Below are 19,149 nucleotides of genomic sequence, written 5' to 3'. Positions count from 1 at the left end.
TTTATTTTTATCCTAAATAAAGCTATTTGTAATTATGTTGTCCTCCTATTTTAACCAGTCGTTGGTATCAGTGTTAGCGTTTCGATATCATTAAACTTATATTAGGAACCACTTGTTCATATAATTATAGATTGGTTTAAAACTACGTTTAACTGTTATCAAAATAACAAAAAAAAAAAAATTATTTATTTGTGGTTATGATGACCGGTCAATGTCTGCGGTACCACATTATGTTAGCGTATGTTTGCACGAGACTGACTGTTTATATATATATATATATATAGGGCATTCTGAGTCAAACCTCGCGGTCATCGGCTTGACCTCCTCAACATTTTTTTCTTCTATTGGTCTATGATAAGACCTTTATTTTTTGAAATTTTTATCACTATTTTTTGCTCTAAATATAGAGGTTTTTCAGTTATTTTTCAAAAAAATAGATTTCGACCCGTTTTCAACGTAATTCAATGTTTTTACCCAAACAAATTGGATGATGTGTTAAATTAATAAACATTTTATAAGTATAGAATTAAAATCTTTTGTAAAAGTATGAAGTAAAACTAGTGGAAAACTATTCAACAGCTTTTAATATTTTATAAATGTATACATTATAATATTTATATTGATTATTATCTTTGATTTTTAAGCAAACTGATGCGTTATTTAAAATGTTTAAGAACTAGTTGTTTCGAAGATCGTACTAATTGTGTCTGTAACATTTTGGGCTTTCCGTTTGATTGATAAATGTTTAATATAATAATGTTATTAATTTTCGTAGTACCATTCGATGCGACCATTCATTTATCAGATAAAATAAATATATTAAAATTAAAAATGATTTATTGGATAATAACGGATATAAATACAGCGAAAAATTATATTTTATTAGAAATCATTTAATTGTTATCATAATATTGTCGAAATAATAATGCATTTTATTTTAAATTTTTAAATAAATTTAAACTAAAATCTTACAAAAACATACCTTATAAAATTGCATGTGTAAAATTTGGAAGGTTTCTTTTATAATAATTAAAATGTATTATTATTTCAACAATTATGATTACATTTCTTTTTAACTAGACATGTTAAAAGTTTAAGTACTTAAAAATTAAAAAACAAATTATAAGTTTTATGAATTTCATTTAGTGTTGTTTCTAACTTAAAATCAAAATTTAAACATTTTTTCCTGATCCATCATATTTTTAACATTTTTTTTTTTTTATCTATATGTAACCTTAAAGTTTGGAATTTCACTAAAAAGTGATATATTTAAGAACCTATAACTTTTTAAGACATAAATTAAAAATTCATTAAGTAACGTGATCGTGAACTTAATGTGTTTTCACATCAAATTATTAAATATGGCAAACAAATGTTAAAACATATTTTTCTTCAGTTTACTGATTTTATGGAACTATCTGCATAGCATAATATGTAAGTTTGAGGCATTTCAAAAATTCACTTGCACACACAGCGGGTGATTTGGCATGGAATGTCAAATCACTGGCTTTCTTATAAACTATTTTTTTGTTATTATAATATTAAATATTATTTTACTAGTGTGGGGCCTATGTGTTCTAACACAATTAGCGAAAGATGTGTGCGAAACGGATAAAGTCTTAGGTAAACGCATTAATACAAGTTATAGGATGTCAATGAAGGTAAGTTTACAACAAGCTTTGAAACGAGTTGAGATTTTGATTTTTTTGCCGCCTAAAACGCACGACAGTTTACCTCCACGCTGTGAAGTACCTCCATTTGTGGCAATCAATCGTTATCACACAAACACACGCTATCACAAATCTGTCTAGAAAATTTCTATGTTGTCATTCATTTTGCATTAAAATCACAATTTACAAGTTTTGTTTTTGTTAATAATTTATATTTCTTTTTGTACACTCTGAATTTCTGTGAATTATAAATAGTTAGATTAGATTTTTGCAAATAGGACATAGGTATAACTTGTTTTCGGTATTGATGCCCCGTCTCTGATTCATGAGTATTTCTAGTTTTAAATCATAATAACTTGGTCGAATTCAGTGATAAATAACTAACGTAGTGCCTCATGTTTCTTTATTTCGTTTCAATTTGCATTACAATTGAGTTTTGTTTTGCTTGTTAATCATTTTAAGTTTTTAGTAGCAGCCCTGAACACCAGTTTACAGTTCTACGTTGTGTGAGTACCTACTATTATGTATTTTGAATTTAATTACATTATTGCCGTGTTTTCTGTCTCCTGTTGACTTAACATACTGTTTGTGAATAAATAGAATCATAAACATCTATAGGTGTTCAGCTTTAATCTTTATCGTGTTAGCGTCTTACCTACAAGTCATACTTGTAGTTTTGTGTTATTCGTCTAATTTAAGTAAATTAAAATCTAAGATTAAAAGTTTAAAAAAACAAAATATATCTCTCAAAACTTTGATGGTTTTTATTTTTCAAATAATGTTAACTAAATTTTTCTTTATTATATCATTATTCTTACCTAATTTGTTACTTAATAAAATAGTTATAATTGTGTAGTGAAGTTGTCCTATTAAACCTCGATGCATATATGGCACAGAAATTTAACTAATGATAAATGTCAATTATAGAATTTTGAAGCAGTATAATATGTTGAAAATTAAACATGAAAATGATGGAACAGAAGAACACTCTTTTGAAAAAACGCCTGAAGTCATAGAACCTAAACTGCTAGATGTGCAGTTCATAAACAATGAAATTTCTACAATAGAGGAGTATTTAGTAAAGAATGAAGACGACAATACTTATGGGTAAGGCGATTTTTATTACGATTTATTTTTTATCCTAAATGAAACTATTAACTTGTAATTATGTTGTCCAGTTCTAAACATCCGTAGTAGTTTTAATCATAATAACTTGGTCGAATTTAGTGATAAATACCTAGGCTTGTGTTATTTATCTAATTAAGGTAAATTCAAATTTAGTTTTAAATATTTAAAAAACAATAGTTAAAATTGTATAGTTAAGAATTCCTAATAATACTATATATGTAAAGAATTATAACTGATGTTAAATGTCAATTATAGAATTTTGAAGCGGTATAGTATGTTAAAAATTAAACATGAAAATGATGAAACAGAAGAACGCCCTTTTGAAAAATCGCCAGAAGTCATTGAACCTAAACTGCTAGATGTGCAGCTCATAAACAATGAATTTTCTACAACAGAGGAGTATTTAGTAAAGAATGAAGACGACAATACTTATGGGTAAGGCGATTTTTGTTAAGAATTAAATTTAATCCTAAATGAAACTATTAACTTGTAATTATGTTGTCCAATTCTAAACACCCGTCGTAGTTATCAATGCTATAAAGACGTTAGAAAAAGTAAAGAGAAATATAAACTTTCCTTGAATAACTTAATCCACTAGCCCTTTACATTTGATATTATTTTACTTGTTAACGATAAGTTAAAATGTTTAGTATATTATATACTCTTTTAAAATAATTGTTTGGTAAATAAAATTTCAGTTAAATATATATACAATGAGTAAGGATTTAGTTGGTCAAATGGGCTATCGCCTAGCTTTGATCTTTATTGTGTTAGCTTTTTACCTAACAGTCATACTTGTAGACTTGTGTTATTTATCTAATTAAGGTAAATTCAAATAGTTTTTAATATTTAAAAAACAATAGTTAAAATTGTAGTTAAGTCTTCCTAATAATCCTATACATGTAAAGAATTATAACTGAATGTTAAATTTCAATTATAGAGCTTTGAAGCAGAATAATATACTGAAAATTAAACAAGAAAAAGACGAATCAGAAGAACACTCCTTTGAAAAATCGTTTGAAGTCGTTGAACCTAAACCATTAGATGTTCAGTTCATAAACAATGAAATTTCTACAACAGAGGAGTATTTGGTAAAGAATGAAGTCGACAATAGTTATGAGTAAGGCGATTTTTATTACCATTTATTTTTTATCCTATATGAAACTATTAACTTGTAATTATGTTGTCCTCTTCTATACACCCATTGTTTTTATCGATGTTAGCATTCCGTTATTCAACTTGTTTTAGGAACTACTTGTTCATATAATAATAGATTGTTTTAAAACTACATCTTCATGTTATCTATCTAATGTTAAATCACACTGTAATACCACATTATGATAGCGTACATTCGCACGAGACATACCGTGTTATATATATGTACACATCTATACATATCTACATTTTAACAATTGTAAAAGAAAAAATTAGTATAAATAGTTCTGGGGTTTAAGATACACGCTATTATAAAAAAAATTGTACACTAAGGGGGGAAAGTCGTTTGAAAAGCCGTTTCTTCTAGGTTTTATTTTTTAAAGAAATGGTAAGATTTTTTAAAATGAAATAAATTACATCATGGTATGTTTATCCTATATAAAGCTACTTGTAATTATGTTGGCCTCCTTTTTAAACCCGTCGTTGGTATCGATGTTAGCGTTTCGCTATCATAAAACTTATATTAGGAACCTCTTGTTTATATAATAATAGATTTTTTTAAACTTCATCTAACTCTTATCAATATAATGTTAAATCAAAATACCAAAAAAAAAAATTACATATTTGTGGCCTGATGACCGGTCAATGTTTGCGGTACCACATTATGTTAGTGTATATTCGCACAACACTTACTGTTTATATATATATATATATATATATATATAGAGCAATCTGAATCAAACCACGCGATCATCGGCCTGACCTCAATTTTTTTAATAAACAAATAATATTTTTACTCTTTTTTTAGCTAATAGGCCTTCTATGCTTACACAACAGGCCTATTTAATGATCTTTTTATGTATAAAAGCCTGAATATACAGTAGAATATTATTTTGGATTTTGTTAATTAGTGAGTTGATGAGTATTATAATGTATTGACAAGACACACAATTTTGACGAATTAGTGATTGAAACACAGTATAAAACCAATAAATATTTAATTCAGCTGTTGGAAACTAATCATGTACATCTAAGTAAAAAAAAAAAACTTTTCACTTATTTAGTTATTGAAATATTAACTCCCGTGTATCCTGAGTTTATTTAAGTGACACGAGATCTACGCCACTTAAAATTAATCTAGTCGTTCAAATGGGCTATCCTCTACCTTTAATCATTATCGTCTTGGCTTCTTACTTTCACGTCATATAAACATATAACTAATGTTGAATGTCAATTATAGAGTTTTGAAGCGGTATAATATATTGAAAATTAAACCTGAAAATGATGAAACAGAAGAACACTCGGTGGAAAAATCGTTCAAAGACATTGAATCTAAACCGTTTGATGTGCAGTTCTTAAGCAAAAAAATGTCTACAACAGAGGAGAATTTAGTAAAAAATGAAGTCGACAGCAGTTATAAGTAAGGCGATTTTTAATACTATTTATTTTTATTCTAAATAAAGCTACTTGTAATTATGTTGTCCTCCTATTTAAACCCGTCGTCGGTATCAATGTTAGCATTTCGATATCATTAAACCTTTATTAGGAACCACTTGTTCATATAATAATAGATTGGCTTAAAACTAAATTTAACTCTTATCAATATAATGTTAAATAAAATAACAAAAAAAAATAAATTTATTTATTTGTGGTTATGATGACCGGTCAATGTCTGCAGTACCACATTATGTTAGCGTAACTTTGTATTGTTATATATATATATATATATATATATATATATATAGGGCATTTTGAGTCAAACCACGCGGTCATCGGCTTAACCTCCTCAAAATTTTTTTCTTCTTTTGGTCTATGATAAGACCTTTATTTTTTGAAATTTTTATCACTAATTTTTGCTCTAAATATAGAGGTTTTTCAGCTATTTTTAAAAAAAAATAGATTTCAACCCGTTTGCAATGTTTGAAATTTTAATCTTTAATTAATCTATTTTGTTTCATATGTGTTGCAGTATTCATATTTCATGTAAAGCGACCGATACCTGGAATAATACAAAAATTATGGATTGTAGTTTTATTGAAACTATAAAAAACAATTCTGAGAAAAATATATACAAATTACGTCGGTTCGACTGCAATGTATGTCAAAGGAGGTTTACAACCAAAAGTAATATAATCCGGCATATTGCGAAATCGCATTCCAGTACTTCCATTGAAAAGAAAGCACCTCAAAAAAATAAAGTCAATCATCGTAACAGCAGAATCAAAGAGTATACTAGAAACAAAGATGGCTTATTTAAATGTGGTATTTGTTTGAAAAGTTGTTCATCAAAATCATACCTTAGAAAACATTGGCTCGTTCATACCGGAGAGAACCCCTTTAAATGCAATACTTGTGAAAAAAGATTTGGTCAGATATCTCACCTCAAAACTCATGAACGCATACACACCGGCGAGAAACCCTATAAATGCAATGTCTGTGAAAAAACATTCTGTCAACCATCTTATCTCAAAAAACATGCACGTATTCATACCGGCAAAAAACCGTTTAAATGCGATATCTGTAAAAAAACTTTTATTCAACAATCTGATCTCAAGAATCATACACGGATACATACCGGCGAGAAATCTTTTAAGTGCGATGTCTGTGAAAAAACATTCAGTCTACAACAAAGTCTTAAAAAACATAAAAGGATACATACTGGTGAAAAACCGTTTAAATGCGATGTCTGTGAAAAAACATTCAGTCAACAATCTGCTCTCAAGACACATGCACGTATACATACCGGCGAGAAACCGTTTAAATGCGATTTCTGTGAAAAACCATTTCGTACACAACATCACCTAAAAATTCATAAACGCACACATACCTTCGAAAAACCGTTTAAATGCGATATCTGTAAAAAAACCTTTATTCAACAATCTGATCTCAAGAATCATACACGGATACATACCGGCGAGAAATCTTTTAAGTGCGATGTCTGTGAAAAAACATTCAGTCTACAACAAAGTCTTAAAAAACATGAAAGGATACATACTGGTGAAAAACCTTATAAATGCGTTGTCTGTGAAAAAACATTCAGTCAACAATCTGCTCTCAAGACACATGCACGTATTCATACCGGCGAGAAACCGTTTAAATGCGAGTTTTGTGAAAAAACATTTGGTACACAACAACACCTAAAAATTCATAAACGCACACATACCGTCGAAAAACCGTTTAAATGCGATATCTGTAAAAAAACCTTCATTCAACAATCTGATCTCAAGAATCATACACGGATACATACCGGCGAGAAACCTTTTAAGTGCGATGTCTGTGAAAAAACATTCAGTCTACAACAAAGTCTTAAAAGACATGAAAGGACACATACTGGTGAAAAACCTTATAAATGCGTTGTCTGTGAAAAAACATTCAGTCAACAAACTCATCTCAAGAACCATGCACGTATTCATACCGGCGAGAAACCGTTTAAATGCGATGTCTGTGAAAAAACGTTTGGTAGAGAACATCACCTAAAAGCTCATGAACGCATACATGCCAGCGTTAAACCGTTTAAATGCGATGTCTGTGAAAAAACATTTCGTCAACAATCTGATCTCAAGAGACATGCACGGATACATATTGGTGGGGTACGATATAAATGCTCAGTCTGTGATAAATCATATGGTTGCCAAGATACTCTCAAAAGACATCAAGCAAAAGCACATGGCTCATAACCTCATAAACCTCACATATGGACAATTTAGTAGTTTTAAAATAGTTTTTCAAAAGCTATTTGTAATTATTTTACAATTTTTTTTTATGAACAATTTTATTCAGATTGAATATTTTTGTATTAGTTTTCTTATAATTTTTAAATTATTACTATCGTTTAACTGATCACAAGGTATTTAGTGAAACCAATATGTTTTACACATTATAAAACAGTGTACTTAACTTGTTATATTATTTTGTAGTTTAATTTTACTGCTTAATTAAGTTACCTAAGATTGTACAATCATTACCACCAGAATACATGTGTATGTATTTAGTATTTATGTTAGTTGGTAGAAACAAATATACCCATATAATGTTATTATTTAATTATTAAATCTTGTGTGTTAAAATTTCAACATTATATTGTACAGTTCCAGATGTGTAACGCCTCTAATGTTTTATGTTCAGTCTTAAGTTAACTGGAGGATACAGAGAAAGTTATACTTTCCATCTTAGTATAGTAAATAACATTTGTGCAAATCTGGCATACCAGTGAATCGTATCCATCGAAAAAAATCTATTAAAATTCAATATTATTATGTATCATATAACTATATTCATAATATTGTCAAAATTATAATACACTATTTTGATGTTGAAATAAATATAAAAAAAATTGTTACAAAATAATACCTTATAAAATTTAATATGTATAATTTGGAAGGTTTTATTTTATATTTATTTAAAATTCAAAATAAAATGTATTATTTTTTCGATAGTTGTGATTACATTATGTTAGTTTCATTCATACTTTTTAAAATAATTTTTTTTTATTCGATGTATAAAATGATTGAATTATTTATGATGGTAACATAATATCAAAAAACTCAATTTACCTGTAGGAGATATTTGGATTGGCCTGTGGAACGCTATAAAATGGGTAAATCGTTTTTTTTAGTTTCTACCAATCAGCTCATTATATCCAATCTACAAATCAGAAATCGATTACGAAAGGTATTTTATAATGCCAACCATTTACCTCTTTCAATAAAAATAAAAATAAAAATACTAAACAGCAATTGAAAACGTTACCTTGTTAAAATGTACACTATTTTGTAAAAACCCCACAAACGTTGATAAAAATGAATGGTAGTATAATAGATAAATTGATTTGGAATTTGTAAAAAATAAAATGAATAAAAAACAAGTTAAAAAATGTTTTTCTCTATTTTAAAAAGGACTTGTCTGTATGTTGCTTCAAGCTCTACATTTATATAAACCTATATATACATTAATTATATTTAATTTGAAAATATAGAGGTTTATAATTAAAATATAGTGTAGGTACTAAAAATTACTGATGATAATGTGAAGACCCTATCAATGTCTTTGACCACTCAATTTATATTAAAAGAAACATAATTAGTGTTGGTTTTTATTAAAGAATAATGATGCTGTTATACATGTATTAGTTAATTACAAAATTACCACGCAAAGTAATTTTACCCTTATAATATGTTTCTAGACAGTAATCTCTATGTTACGTTAATTTTTTTGTAATGAAATTAAGTTACATACTTACATGTTCTTTACTTTCATTATTTTATTTTGTAACTATTATCAATACTGATTTACTTAAAATTTTCGATGGGATGAATATTTAATTCTATGATTCTGTTGTACTTTTCTGCTTGTTTGGCCAATCATAATGTTTTTTTTCTTAAAACGATTGCTATCTTACGATTTAATTCGAATTAATGATATACGAATGTATAAGTACAATTTGGGGCTGAAGGAATGGTCAAAATTGACAAAACTATAGTGTTGCCAACAAAGTTAAAATATGACATAGAACCTACTACCGATAAACATTGACAAAACAAAAACATATCTTAATCCCTTTCCACAAAAAGGAGTAGACATTTCTTCTTTATTTAACATCTTCAAGTAAAGTTTAACTAATATATGTCAAAAAAATAGACCAAAGGTACATCTAGAACGGAAGTATAACATTTACAATTTTATCAAAAATCTGTGGTCAAGCGTTTATTTTAAAGTGATTATTTATGACAGTTTAACTCCACGATGCGAAAATCACTTCTTATCACACACATACTATCACAAATCTGTCTAGAAGATTTCTGCGTTGTCATGCAGTTTGCATTAAAATCACCACTAATGTGATGATAGTTGGTATCACCACCTACTCTGCCGTGGTGAAACGCTAGCAACGCGGTGTCGGTTGGTACCACTACCTACCGTACCACCAACTACTGCGCCGGGTGTAGCGTTAGGATGACACCGCATCTAGTAGCCGGCTGCCATTTTCAGTCCGCCATTCGATTATCTCGCACGACTTCGTCTACGCGCTCGGCGTCTTTCTTCCACGCAGACATTTTGTTATTTACTTGTGTTTAATCTTGTTCGTTAATTATTTGTAATCTTGTTCCTAATTTGTTAATAACATTGTGCTGTACACATTAAATATACGAGCAGTGATATTTAAATAAATAACAAAGCGTCTTGGTGGTTAGGGAACGCATCTGAACCTAACCTCCAAACTATTATGTATAAATACAAATTATCTTGTTTGTAAATAATTGATATTTATTGTTGTCCGATTCGTGAACATCTCTAGATTTCCATCATTATAACTTGGTCGAATTCTGCGATAAATACCTAACGTTTGTGTCGTGTTTCGTTATTTCATTACAATTGTGTTTTATCTTGCCTGTTAATTAAGTTTTTAGTAGTAGCCTGAACAGCAGTGTTTACAGTTCTCTGTTGTGTACGATTCTACAATTTGTAAGTGAGTACCTACTGTTTTGTATTTTTAATTTATTTACAATATTGCTGTGTTTTCTGTTTTCCATTGACTAAGAGTATTTCTTATGAATACACAGAATGGTAATAAACTATATGTGTTTGTTTATAACTTCTTTATTAATTAGAGTTGAGTCGAGTGGTACGGAATCGGTTTATCGTCTAACTTTATCATTATCGTCTTAGCTTCTTACCTACAAGTCATACTTGTAGTTTTGTGTTACTCAGCTGATTTAAGTCAATTAATATGTAGTTTTAAATGATTAAAAAAAACACAATATATCACTCAAAACTTAGTTATTATTTTTCAAGCAATGTAGACTACATTTTCTTTATTATATTATTATTACTACTATATTTGTCACTAAAAAAATAATTAAAATGGTGCACAGAAGTACAACTTATGTTAAATGTCAAATATAGAATTTTGAAGAGTTATAATATGTTAAAAGTTAAACATGAAAAGAAGAACAATCCTTTAAGAAAACATATGAAGTCATATTGTTTTTAGGCTATTATAAAACATTAGAGTTTATATTATAAAAATATTTCATGTTATTTTACTTGTTAACGATAAGTTAAAATTTTCAGTAGAATTACTCTTTTAAAATAATTGTTTGGTAAATACTATTTTAGTTATTTATATAAATATATATTGTGTTAGCTTTTTACCTACAAGCCTTATTTGTATTTTAGTGTTATTTATCTAATTAGGCATTTTTATTATCATTTATTTTTTACCCTATCCTAAATAAAACTAATAACTTGTAATTATGTTGTCCTCTTCTATACATCCGTCGTAGTTATCGATGATAGCATTCCGTTATTAAACTTATATTAGGAACTTCTTGTTCATATAATGTTAGGTTGTTTTAAAACTACATCTTCTTATCAATATAATGTGAAATCAAAATATAAAAAAAAAAATGATATTGTAAACATCTACTTGTGGGTATGATGTCTGCAGTGCCACATTATGTTATCGTACGTTCGCACGACACTTACCGCGTTATATATATGTATAAATAGCTAGAAAATATAATACAATTTTTTTTCATTCTTTTTTAAAATAGAAAAAAAGTGAAAAAGTGTCATTTATTATTATAAAAACTATATTTTAAGATACATGCTATTATAAAATTACTGTACATTAAGGGGGAAAAGTCTTTTAAAGAGCTGTTTTTCTCAGGTTTTGACATGTCGAAATCTACTTTTGAGTATTATTTTATTTAGTTTTTTTGTATGTACTCGTTGTTTTTCTTCTTTTTGTTTGTTTTTTATCATTTTATAATTATCATTGAAATCATGTTATTACTAATAATGTATCCATACATTTACATTTTACTCATTATTACTGTCTTAATTGTTGAGTCAAATATTTTTTATTAAAAAGGCTAATAAAAAAAAACAATTATTTGAACAAGTGGTTCCTAACATAAATTTAATGTTAGGTAATGGAAAGCTACATCGATAGCAACGACAGGTTTATAGAGGAGGAGGAAAACATAATTATAAAGTTAATAGTTTTAATTAGGATAAAAAAATGTATGGCCTAAAGGTCGAAGCATAATCATTAAGGGAAAAAAAGAAAAATTACTTATAGTCTACATCATTTAAATGTCTAATTAAGTAAAAATACATTTTCCATAGTAAAATTAAAAAAATAAAGAAAGGAAGAAAAATTGTATTCACAGACCTTGCATTTTTGGGGTTTTTCTCGGGTATGTATCTTTTTATTAGTACCGGAGGAAAACCCCATAAATACGATGTCTGTGACCTCCAGTCAATAATCTCTGATTATTTATTAACGTTATTAATAAAGGCTAATAAAAAGAAAAAGTATTCATATTTCGTGTAAAGCGACCGATACCTGGAATAATAAAAAAAATATGGATTGTAGTTTTATTGAAACTATAAAAAGTCATTCTAAGAAAAATATATACAAAATACGTCAGGTCGAAAGCTCCTCAAAAAAATAAAGTTAATCAACGTAACAGCAGAGTCAAAGGGCATAATCGAAACAAAGATGGCTTATTTAATTGTGGTATTTGTTAAAATAGTTTTTTATCAAAATCAAACCTGAGAAGACAATGGCGCGCTAATACCGGAGAGAAATCCTTTAAATGCAATATCTGTGAAAAAAGATTTGGTCAGATATCTCACCTCGAAACTCATGAACGCATACATACCGGCGAGAAACCATTTAAGTGCAATGTCTGTGAAAAAACATTCATTCAACTGTCTGATCTCAAGAGACATGCACGTATACATACCGGAGAGAAACCCTTTAAATGCGATATATATGAAAAAACATTTCGTAGACAACATCACCTAAAAATTCATAAACGCACACATACCGTCGAAAAACCGTTTAAATGCGATATTTGTAAAAAAAAACCTTCATTCAACAATCTGATCTCAAGAGACATGTACGGATACATATTGGTGGGGTACGACACAAATGCTCAGCTTGTGATAAATCATATAGCCTCCAAGATGCTCTTAAAAGGCATCAAGCAAAAGCACATGGCTCATAACCTCATGAACCTCACGTATGGACAATTTGGCTGTTTTAGAATAGTTTTTCAAAATAAATTTGTAATTATTTTACATTTTTTTTTATATGAACGATTTAATTCAGACTGAATGTTTTTGTATTAGTTTTCTTATAATTTTTTAATTTCTACTATTGTTTAACTGATCATTAAATTATACACTTGCACAAAGACATTTAGTAAAACCAATGTGTTTTATACGTGTTTTGCGTATACTCAACATTTTATATAACTTGGCAGTTTAATTGTACTGTTAAATTGAGTAAATTAAGATTGTACAAGCATTGCTAACAGAATACATTAATAAATAATATTAATATTATTTAACACAATATAATCGATTTAGGTATGTCATGTAATTTTATTTGAAAATAAAAACTTTCTTCTTTTATTATTTTGGGCTGTTCTCTGCAGACCATATATAATTATTATATAATTGTTATATAATTTAGCAGTTTAGTGTTACTCTATAATTAAGTAACTTAAGATTGTACAAACATTACTAATAGAATACATGTGTATGTATTTATTAGTTTTTTTTATAGTTTTTTTTTTAGATAATTATGTTTAGTTTACTTTCTACAGCTTACAACTATAAAACATTTAAAAATAAGTTCAGAACACTACTGTTTAATAGATTTATTTTTTTAAGTTTTCTTACATGCTTAAGTGATCTACTTACTTATAACTAATAATTAATGAATTAAACTAGTTTTTAAAAGTATTATACACATTTCATTATTGATGATTTGTTCGTATTTGTAATTCTTTAGGAGATCCTCATTGTGAAAGATATGACACAGAACAAAAACAGAGCATCTGGTTGACAAAGAGAGCAATTAAATTATTTTTGCCATGATATGATGATATAAATAATGTTACTCTGAAATGATATGGTATTCACTTATCATGTTATTTTTTAATTATTAAATCTTAAGTGTTAAAATTTCTACATAATATTGTACAGCTGCAGCTGTGTAACACTTCTAATTTGTTATAATCAGTTTTATTTATAAGTTAACCGGAGGATGCAAAGAAAGTTATTTTTTTCATCTTATGATAGTAAATAACATTTGTGCAAATCTGGCATACCAGTGAATCGTATCCATCGGATAAAATCTCAATTCGTCATTACATCTTAAATACTTTTATTGGAACTAAAATTATTTTCTATCTTGTAGAATTATATAGCAGAGGTGGATTGTTTATTAAAAAAAATAATAAGTAAATACTGATTGTCATACAAAAAAAAAAAGATGATAATTTATTTAAATTAAAATATGCTGTTTGGAAGAAGTTTAAATGTTAGGTTTTTAACCAAACAAATTGGATGATGTGTTAAATTAATAAACATTTTATAAGTATAGAATTAAAATATTTTGTAAAAAGTATGAAGTAAAACTAGTGGAAAACTATTCAACAGCTTTTAATATTTTATAAATGTATACATTATAATATTTAAATTGATTGTTATCTTTGATTTTTAAACAAACTGATGCGTTATTTAAAATGTATAAGAACTAGTTGTTTCGAAGATCGTATTAATTGTGTCTGTAACATTTTGGGCTTTCCGTTTGATTGATAAATGTTTAATATAATAATGTTATTAACTTTCGTAGTACCATTCGATGCGACCATTCATTTATCAGATAAAATAAATATAATAAAACAAAAAAATGATTTATTGGATAATAACGGATATAAATACAGTGAAGAATTATATTTTATTAGAAATCATTTAATTGTTATCATAATATTGTCGAAATAATAATGCATTTTATTTTGAATTTTTAAATAAATTTAAACTAAAATCTTACAAAAACATACTTTATAAAATTGCATGTGTAAAATTTGGAAGGTTTCTTATATAATAATTTAAATGTATTATTATTTCAACAATTATGATTACATTTATTTTTTGGACAAGTTAAAAGTTTTTAAGTACTTAAAAATTAAAAAACAAATTATACGTTTTATTAATTTCATTTATTGTTGTTTCTAACTTAAAATCAAAATTTAACATTTTTTCCTGATCCATCATAATATACTTGTTTGATTCGTGACTTATTTTTAACATTTTTTTTTTTTATCTATATGTAACCTTAAAGTATGGAATTTCACTAAAAAGTGATATATTTAAGAACCTATAACTTTTTAAAACATAAATTAAAAATTCATTAAGTAACGTGATCGTGAACTTAATGTGTTTTCACATCAAATTGTTAAATATGGCAAAAAAAATGTTAAAACATATTTTTCTTCAGTTTACTGATTTTATGGAACTATCTGGATAGCATAATATGTAAGTTTGAGGCATTTCAAAAATCCACTTGCACCCACATCGGGTGATTTGGCATGGAATGTCAAATCATTGGCTTTCTTATAAACTATTTTTTTTGTTATTATAATATTAAATATTATTTTACTAGTGTGGGGCCTATGTGTTCTAACACAATTAGCGAAAGATGTGTGCGAAACGGATAAAGTCTTAGGTAAACGCATTAATACAAGTTATAGGATGTCAATGAAGGTAAGTTTACAACAAGCTTTGAAACGAGTTGAGATTTTGATTTTTTTGCCGCCTAAAACGCACGGCAGTTTACCTCCACGCTGTGAAGTACCTCCATTTGTGGCAATCAATCGTTATCACACAAACACACGCTATCACAAATCTGTCTAGAACATTTCTATGTTGTCATTCATTTTGCATTAAAATCACAATTTACAAGTTTTGTTTTTGTTAATAATTTATATTTCTTTTTGTACACTCTGAATTTCTGTGAATTATAAATAGTTAGATTCGATTTTTGCAATAGGACATAGGTATAACTTGTTTTCGGTATTGATGCCCGTCTCTGATTCATGAGAATTTCTAGTTTTTAATCATAATAACTTGGTCGAATTCAGTGATAAATACCTAACGTAGTGCCTCATGTTTCTTTATTTCGTTTCAATTTGCATTACAATTGAGTTTTGTTTTGCTTGTTAATTATTTTAAGTTTTTAGTAGCAGCCTTGAACACCCGTTTACAGTTTTATGTTGTGTGAGTACCTACTATTATGTATTTTGAATTTAATTACATTATTGCCGTGTTTTCTGTCTCCTGTTGACTTAACATACTGTTTGTGAATAAATAGAATCATAAACATCTATAGGTGTTCAGCTTTAATCTTTATCGTGTTAGCGTCTTACCTACAAGTCATACTTGTAGTTTTGTGTTATTTGTCTAATTTAAGTAAATTGAAATCTAAGATTAAAAGTTTAAAAAAACAAAATATATCTCTCAAAACTTTTTTGGCTTTTATTTTTCAAATATTGTTAACTAAAATTTTCTTTATTATATCATTATTCCTACCTAATTTGTTACTCAATAAAATAGTTATAATTGTGTAGTGAAGTTGTCCTATTAAACCTCGATGCATATATGGCACAGAAATTTAACTAATGTTAAATGTCAATTATAGAATTTTGAAGCAGTATAATATGTTGAAAATTAAACATAAAAATGATGGAACAGAAGAACACTCTTTTGAAAAAACGCCTGAAGTCATTGAACCTAAACCGCTAGATGTGCAGTTCATAAACAATGAAATTTCTACAACAGAGGAGTATTTAGTAAAGAATGAAGACGACAATACTTATGGGTAAGGCGATTTTTACGATTTATTTTTTATCCTAAATGAAACTATTAACTTGTAATTATGTTGTCCAGTTCTAAACACCCGTCGTAGTTTTTGATGCTATAAAGACGTTGTAAAAAGTAAAGAGAAATATAAGCTTTCCTTGAATAACTTAATCCACTAGCCCTTTACATTTGATATTATTTTACTTGTTAACGATAAGTTAAGATGTTTAGTATATTATATACTCTTTTAAAATAATTGTTTGGTAAATAAAATTTCAGTTAAATATATATACAATGAGTAAGGATTTAGTTGGTCAAATGGGCTATCGCCTAGCTTTGATCTTTATTGTGTTAGCTTTTTACCTACAAGTCATACTTGTAGGCTTGTGTTATTTATCTAATTAAGGTAAATTCAAATAGTTTTTAATATTTAAAAAACAATCGTTAAAATTGTAGTTAAGTCTTCCTAATAATCCTACACATGTAAAGAATTATTACTGATGTTAAATTTCAATTATAGAGCTTTAAAGCAAGAAAATGACGAATCAGAAGATCACTCTTTTGAAAAATTGTTTGAAGTCATTGAACCTAAACCGCTAGATGTGCAGCTCATAAACAATGAAATTTCTACAACAGAGGAGTATTTGGTAAAGAATGAAGTCGACAATAGTTATGAGTAAGGCGATTTTTATTGCCATTTATTTTTTATCCTATATGAAACTATTAACTTGTAATTATGTTGTCCTCTTCTATACACCCATTGTTTTTATCGATGTTAGCATTTTGTTATTCAACTTGTTTTAGGAACTACTTGTTCATTTAATAATAGATTGTTCTAAAACTACATCTTCATCTTATCAATCTAACGTTAAATCACACTGTAATACCACATTATGATAGCGTACATTCGCACGAGACATACCGTGTTATATATATATATATATCTATACATCTATACATATCTTCATTTTAACAGTTGTAAAAAAAAAATTAGTATAATTAGTTCTGGGGTTTAAGATACACGCTATTATAAAAAAAACTATACACTAAGAGGGGAGAGTCGTTTAAAAAGCCGTTTCTTCTATGTTTTATTTTTTAAAGAAATGGTAAGATTTTTTAAAATGAAATATATTACATTATGGTATGTTTATCCTATATAAAGCTACTTGTAATTATGTTGACCTCCTTTTTAAACCCGTCGTTGGTATCGATGTTAGCGTTTCGCTATCATAAAACTTATATTAGGAACCTCTTGTTTATAAATTAATAAATTAATTTTAACTTCATCTAACTCTTATCAATATAATGTTAAATCAAAATACCAAAAAAAAAATTATATATTTGTGGGTATGATGACCAGTCAGTGTCTGCGGTACCACATTATGTTAGTGTATATTCGCACAACACTTACTGTTATATATATATATAGGGCATTCTGAATCAAACCACGCAGTCATCGGCCTGACCTCAATTTTTTTAAAAAACAAAAAAAATTTTTACTCTTCTTTTAGCTAATAGACCTTCTATGCTTACACAACAGGCCAATTTAATGATCTTTTTATGTATAAAAGCCTGAATATACAGTAGAATATTATTTTGGATTTTGTTAATTAGTGAGTTGATGAGTATTATAATGTATTTAACAATACACACAATTTTTTTCACAATTATAATGTTAAATCAAAATAACAAAAAAAAAAAATTATTTCTTTGTGGTTATGATGTCTGGTCAATGTCTGCGGTACCACATTATGTTAGCGTATGTTTGCATTGTTTATAGATATATATATATATATAGGGCATTTTGAGTCAAACCACGCGGTCATCGGCTTGACCTCCTCAAAATTTTTTTTTTCTTTTGGTCTATGATAAGACCTTTATTTTTTAAAATTTTTATTATTAATTTTTGCTCTAAATATACAGGTTTTAGATCCGTTTTCAATGTTAGAAATTTTAATCTTAAATTAATCTATTTTTTTTCATATGTGTTGCAGTATTCATATTTTGTGTAAAGCGACCGATACCTGGAATAATACAAAAAATATGGATTGTAGTTTTATTGGAACTATAAAAAATAATTCTGAGAAAAATATATACAAACTACGTCGGTTCAACTGCAATGTATGTCAAAGGAAGTTTACAGCCAAAAATAATATAATCCGGCATATTGCGAAATCGCATACCAGTACTTCCGTGAAAAAAAAGCGCCTCAAAAGAATAAAGTCAATCATCGTAACAGCAGAATCAAAGAGTATACACGAAACAAAGATGGCTTATTTAATTGTGGTATTTGTTTGAAAAGTTGTTCATCAAAATCATACCTTAGACAACATTGGCGCGTTCATACCGGAGTGAACCCCTTTAAATGCAATATTTGTGAAAAAAGATTTAGTCAGATATCTCACCTCAAAACTCATGAACGCATACACACCGGCGAAAAACCCTATAAATGCAATGTCTGTGAAAAAACATTCTGTCTACAACAAAGTCTTAAAATACATGAAAGGATACATACTGGTGAAAAACCTTATAAATG

At 27.6% G+C, this 19,149-nt stretch overlaps 2 protein-coding genes across 5 annotated transcripts in view; both read left to right on the top strand.

The window, feature by feature from the left end:
- LOC126833087 (zinc finger protein 28-like) overlaps positions 1–19,149 on the top strand; it is a 141,404-nt gene that overhangs the window by 23,821 nt on the left and 98,434 nt on the right. Inside the window, exons 1-4 of one of the 2 annotated variants that reach the window (XM_050564232.1) lie at positions 1,274–1,434; positions 15,418–16,031; positions 16,453–16,632; positions 17,134–17,289. In XM_050564232.1, the coding sequence (XP_050420189.1) occupies positions 16,472–16,632; positions 17,134–17,289 (317 nt within the window). In that variant the 5' untranslated portion in view covers positions 1,274–1,434; positions 15,418–16,031; positions 16,453–16,471. Of the gene's footprint in view, positions 1–1,273; positions 1,435–2,597; positions 2,778–15,417; positions 16,032–16,452; positions 16,633–17,133; positions 17,290–19,149 lie in introns of those variants that run through there. The other variant, XM_050564231.1, reaches the window with a different exon arrangement.
- The window catches only part of LOC126833086 (zinc finger protein 721-like), a 132,487-nt gene that overhangs the window by 59,017 nt on the left and 54,321 nt on the right, over positions 1–19,149 (top strand). The window contains exon 8 of one of the 3 annotated variants that reach the window (XM_050564228.1): positions 7,091–7,211. In XM_050564228.1, the coding sequence (XP_050420185.1) occupies positions 7,091–7,211 (121 nt within the window). Of the gene's footprint in view, positions 1–7,090; positions 7,212–7,239; positions 8,249–19,149 lie in introns of those variants that run through there. The other 2 variants (XM_050564229.1, XM_050564230.1) reach the window with 2 other exon arrangements.

This window comes from Adelges cooleyi, unplaced genomic scaffold, assembly GCF_023614345.1.
Source record: "Adelges cooleyi isolate 19-005CV unplaced genomic scaffold, UGA_ACOO_1.1 ACOO_flye_CR_arks_rails_tigmint_CR_PRNA_17, whole genome shotgun sequence".
Lineage (NCBI taxonomy): Eukaryota > Metazoa > Arthropoda > Insecta > Hemiptera > Adelgidae > Adelges > Adelges cooleyi.
Note: the sequence above shows the minus strand (reverse complement) of the source record. Positions and strands in the feature narration are given on the sequence as shown.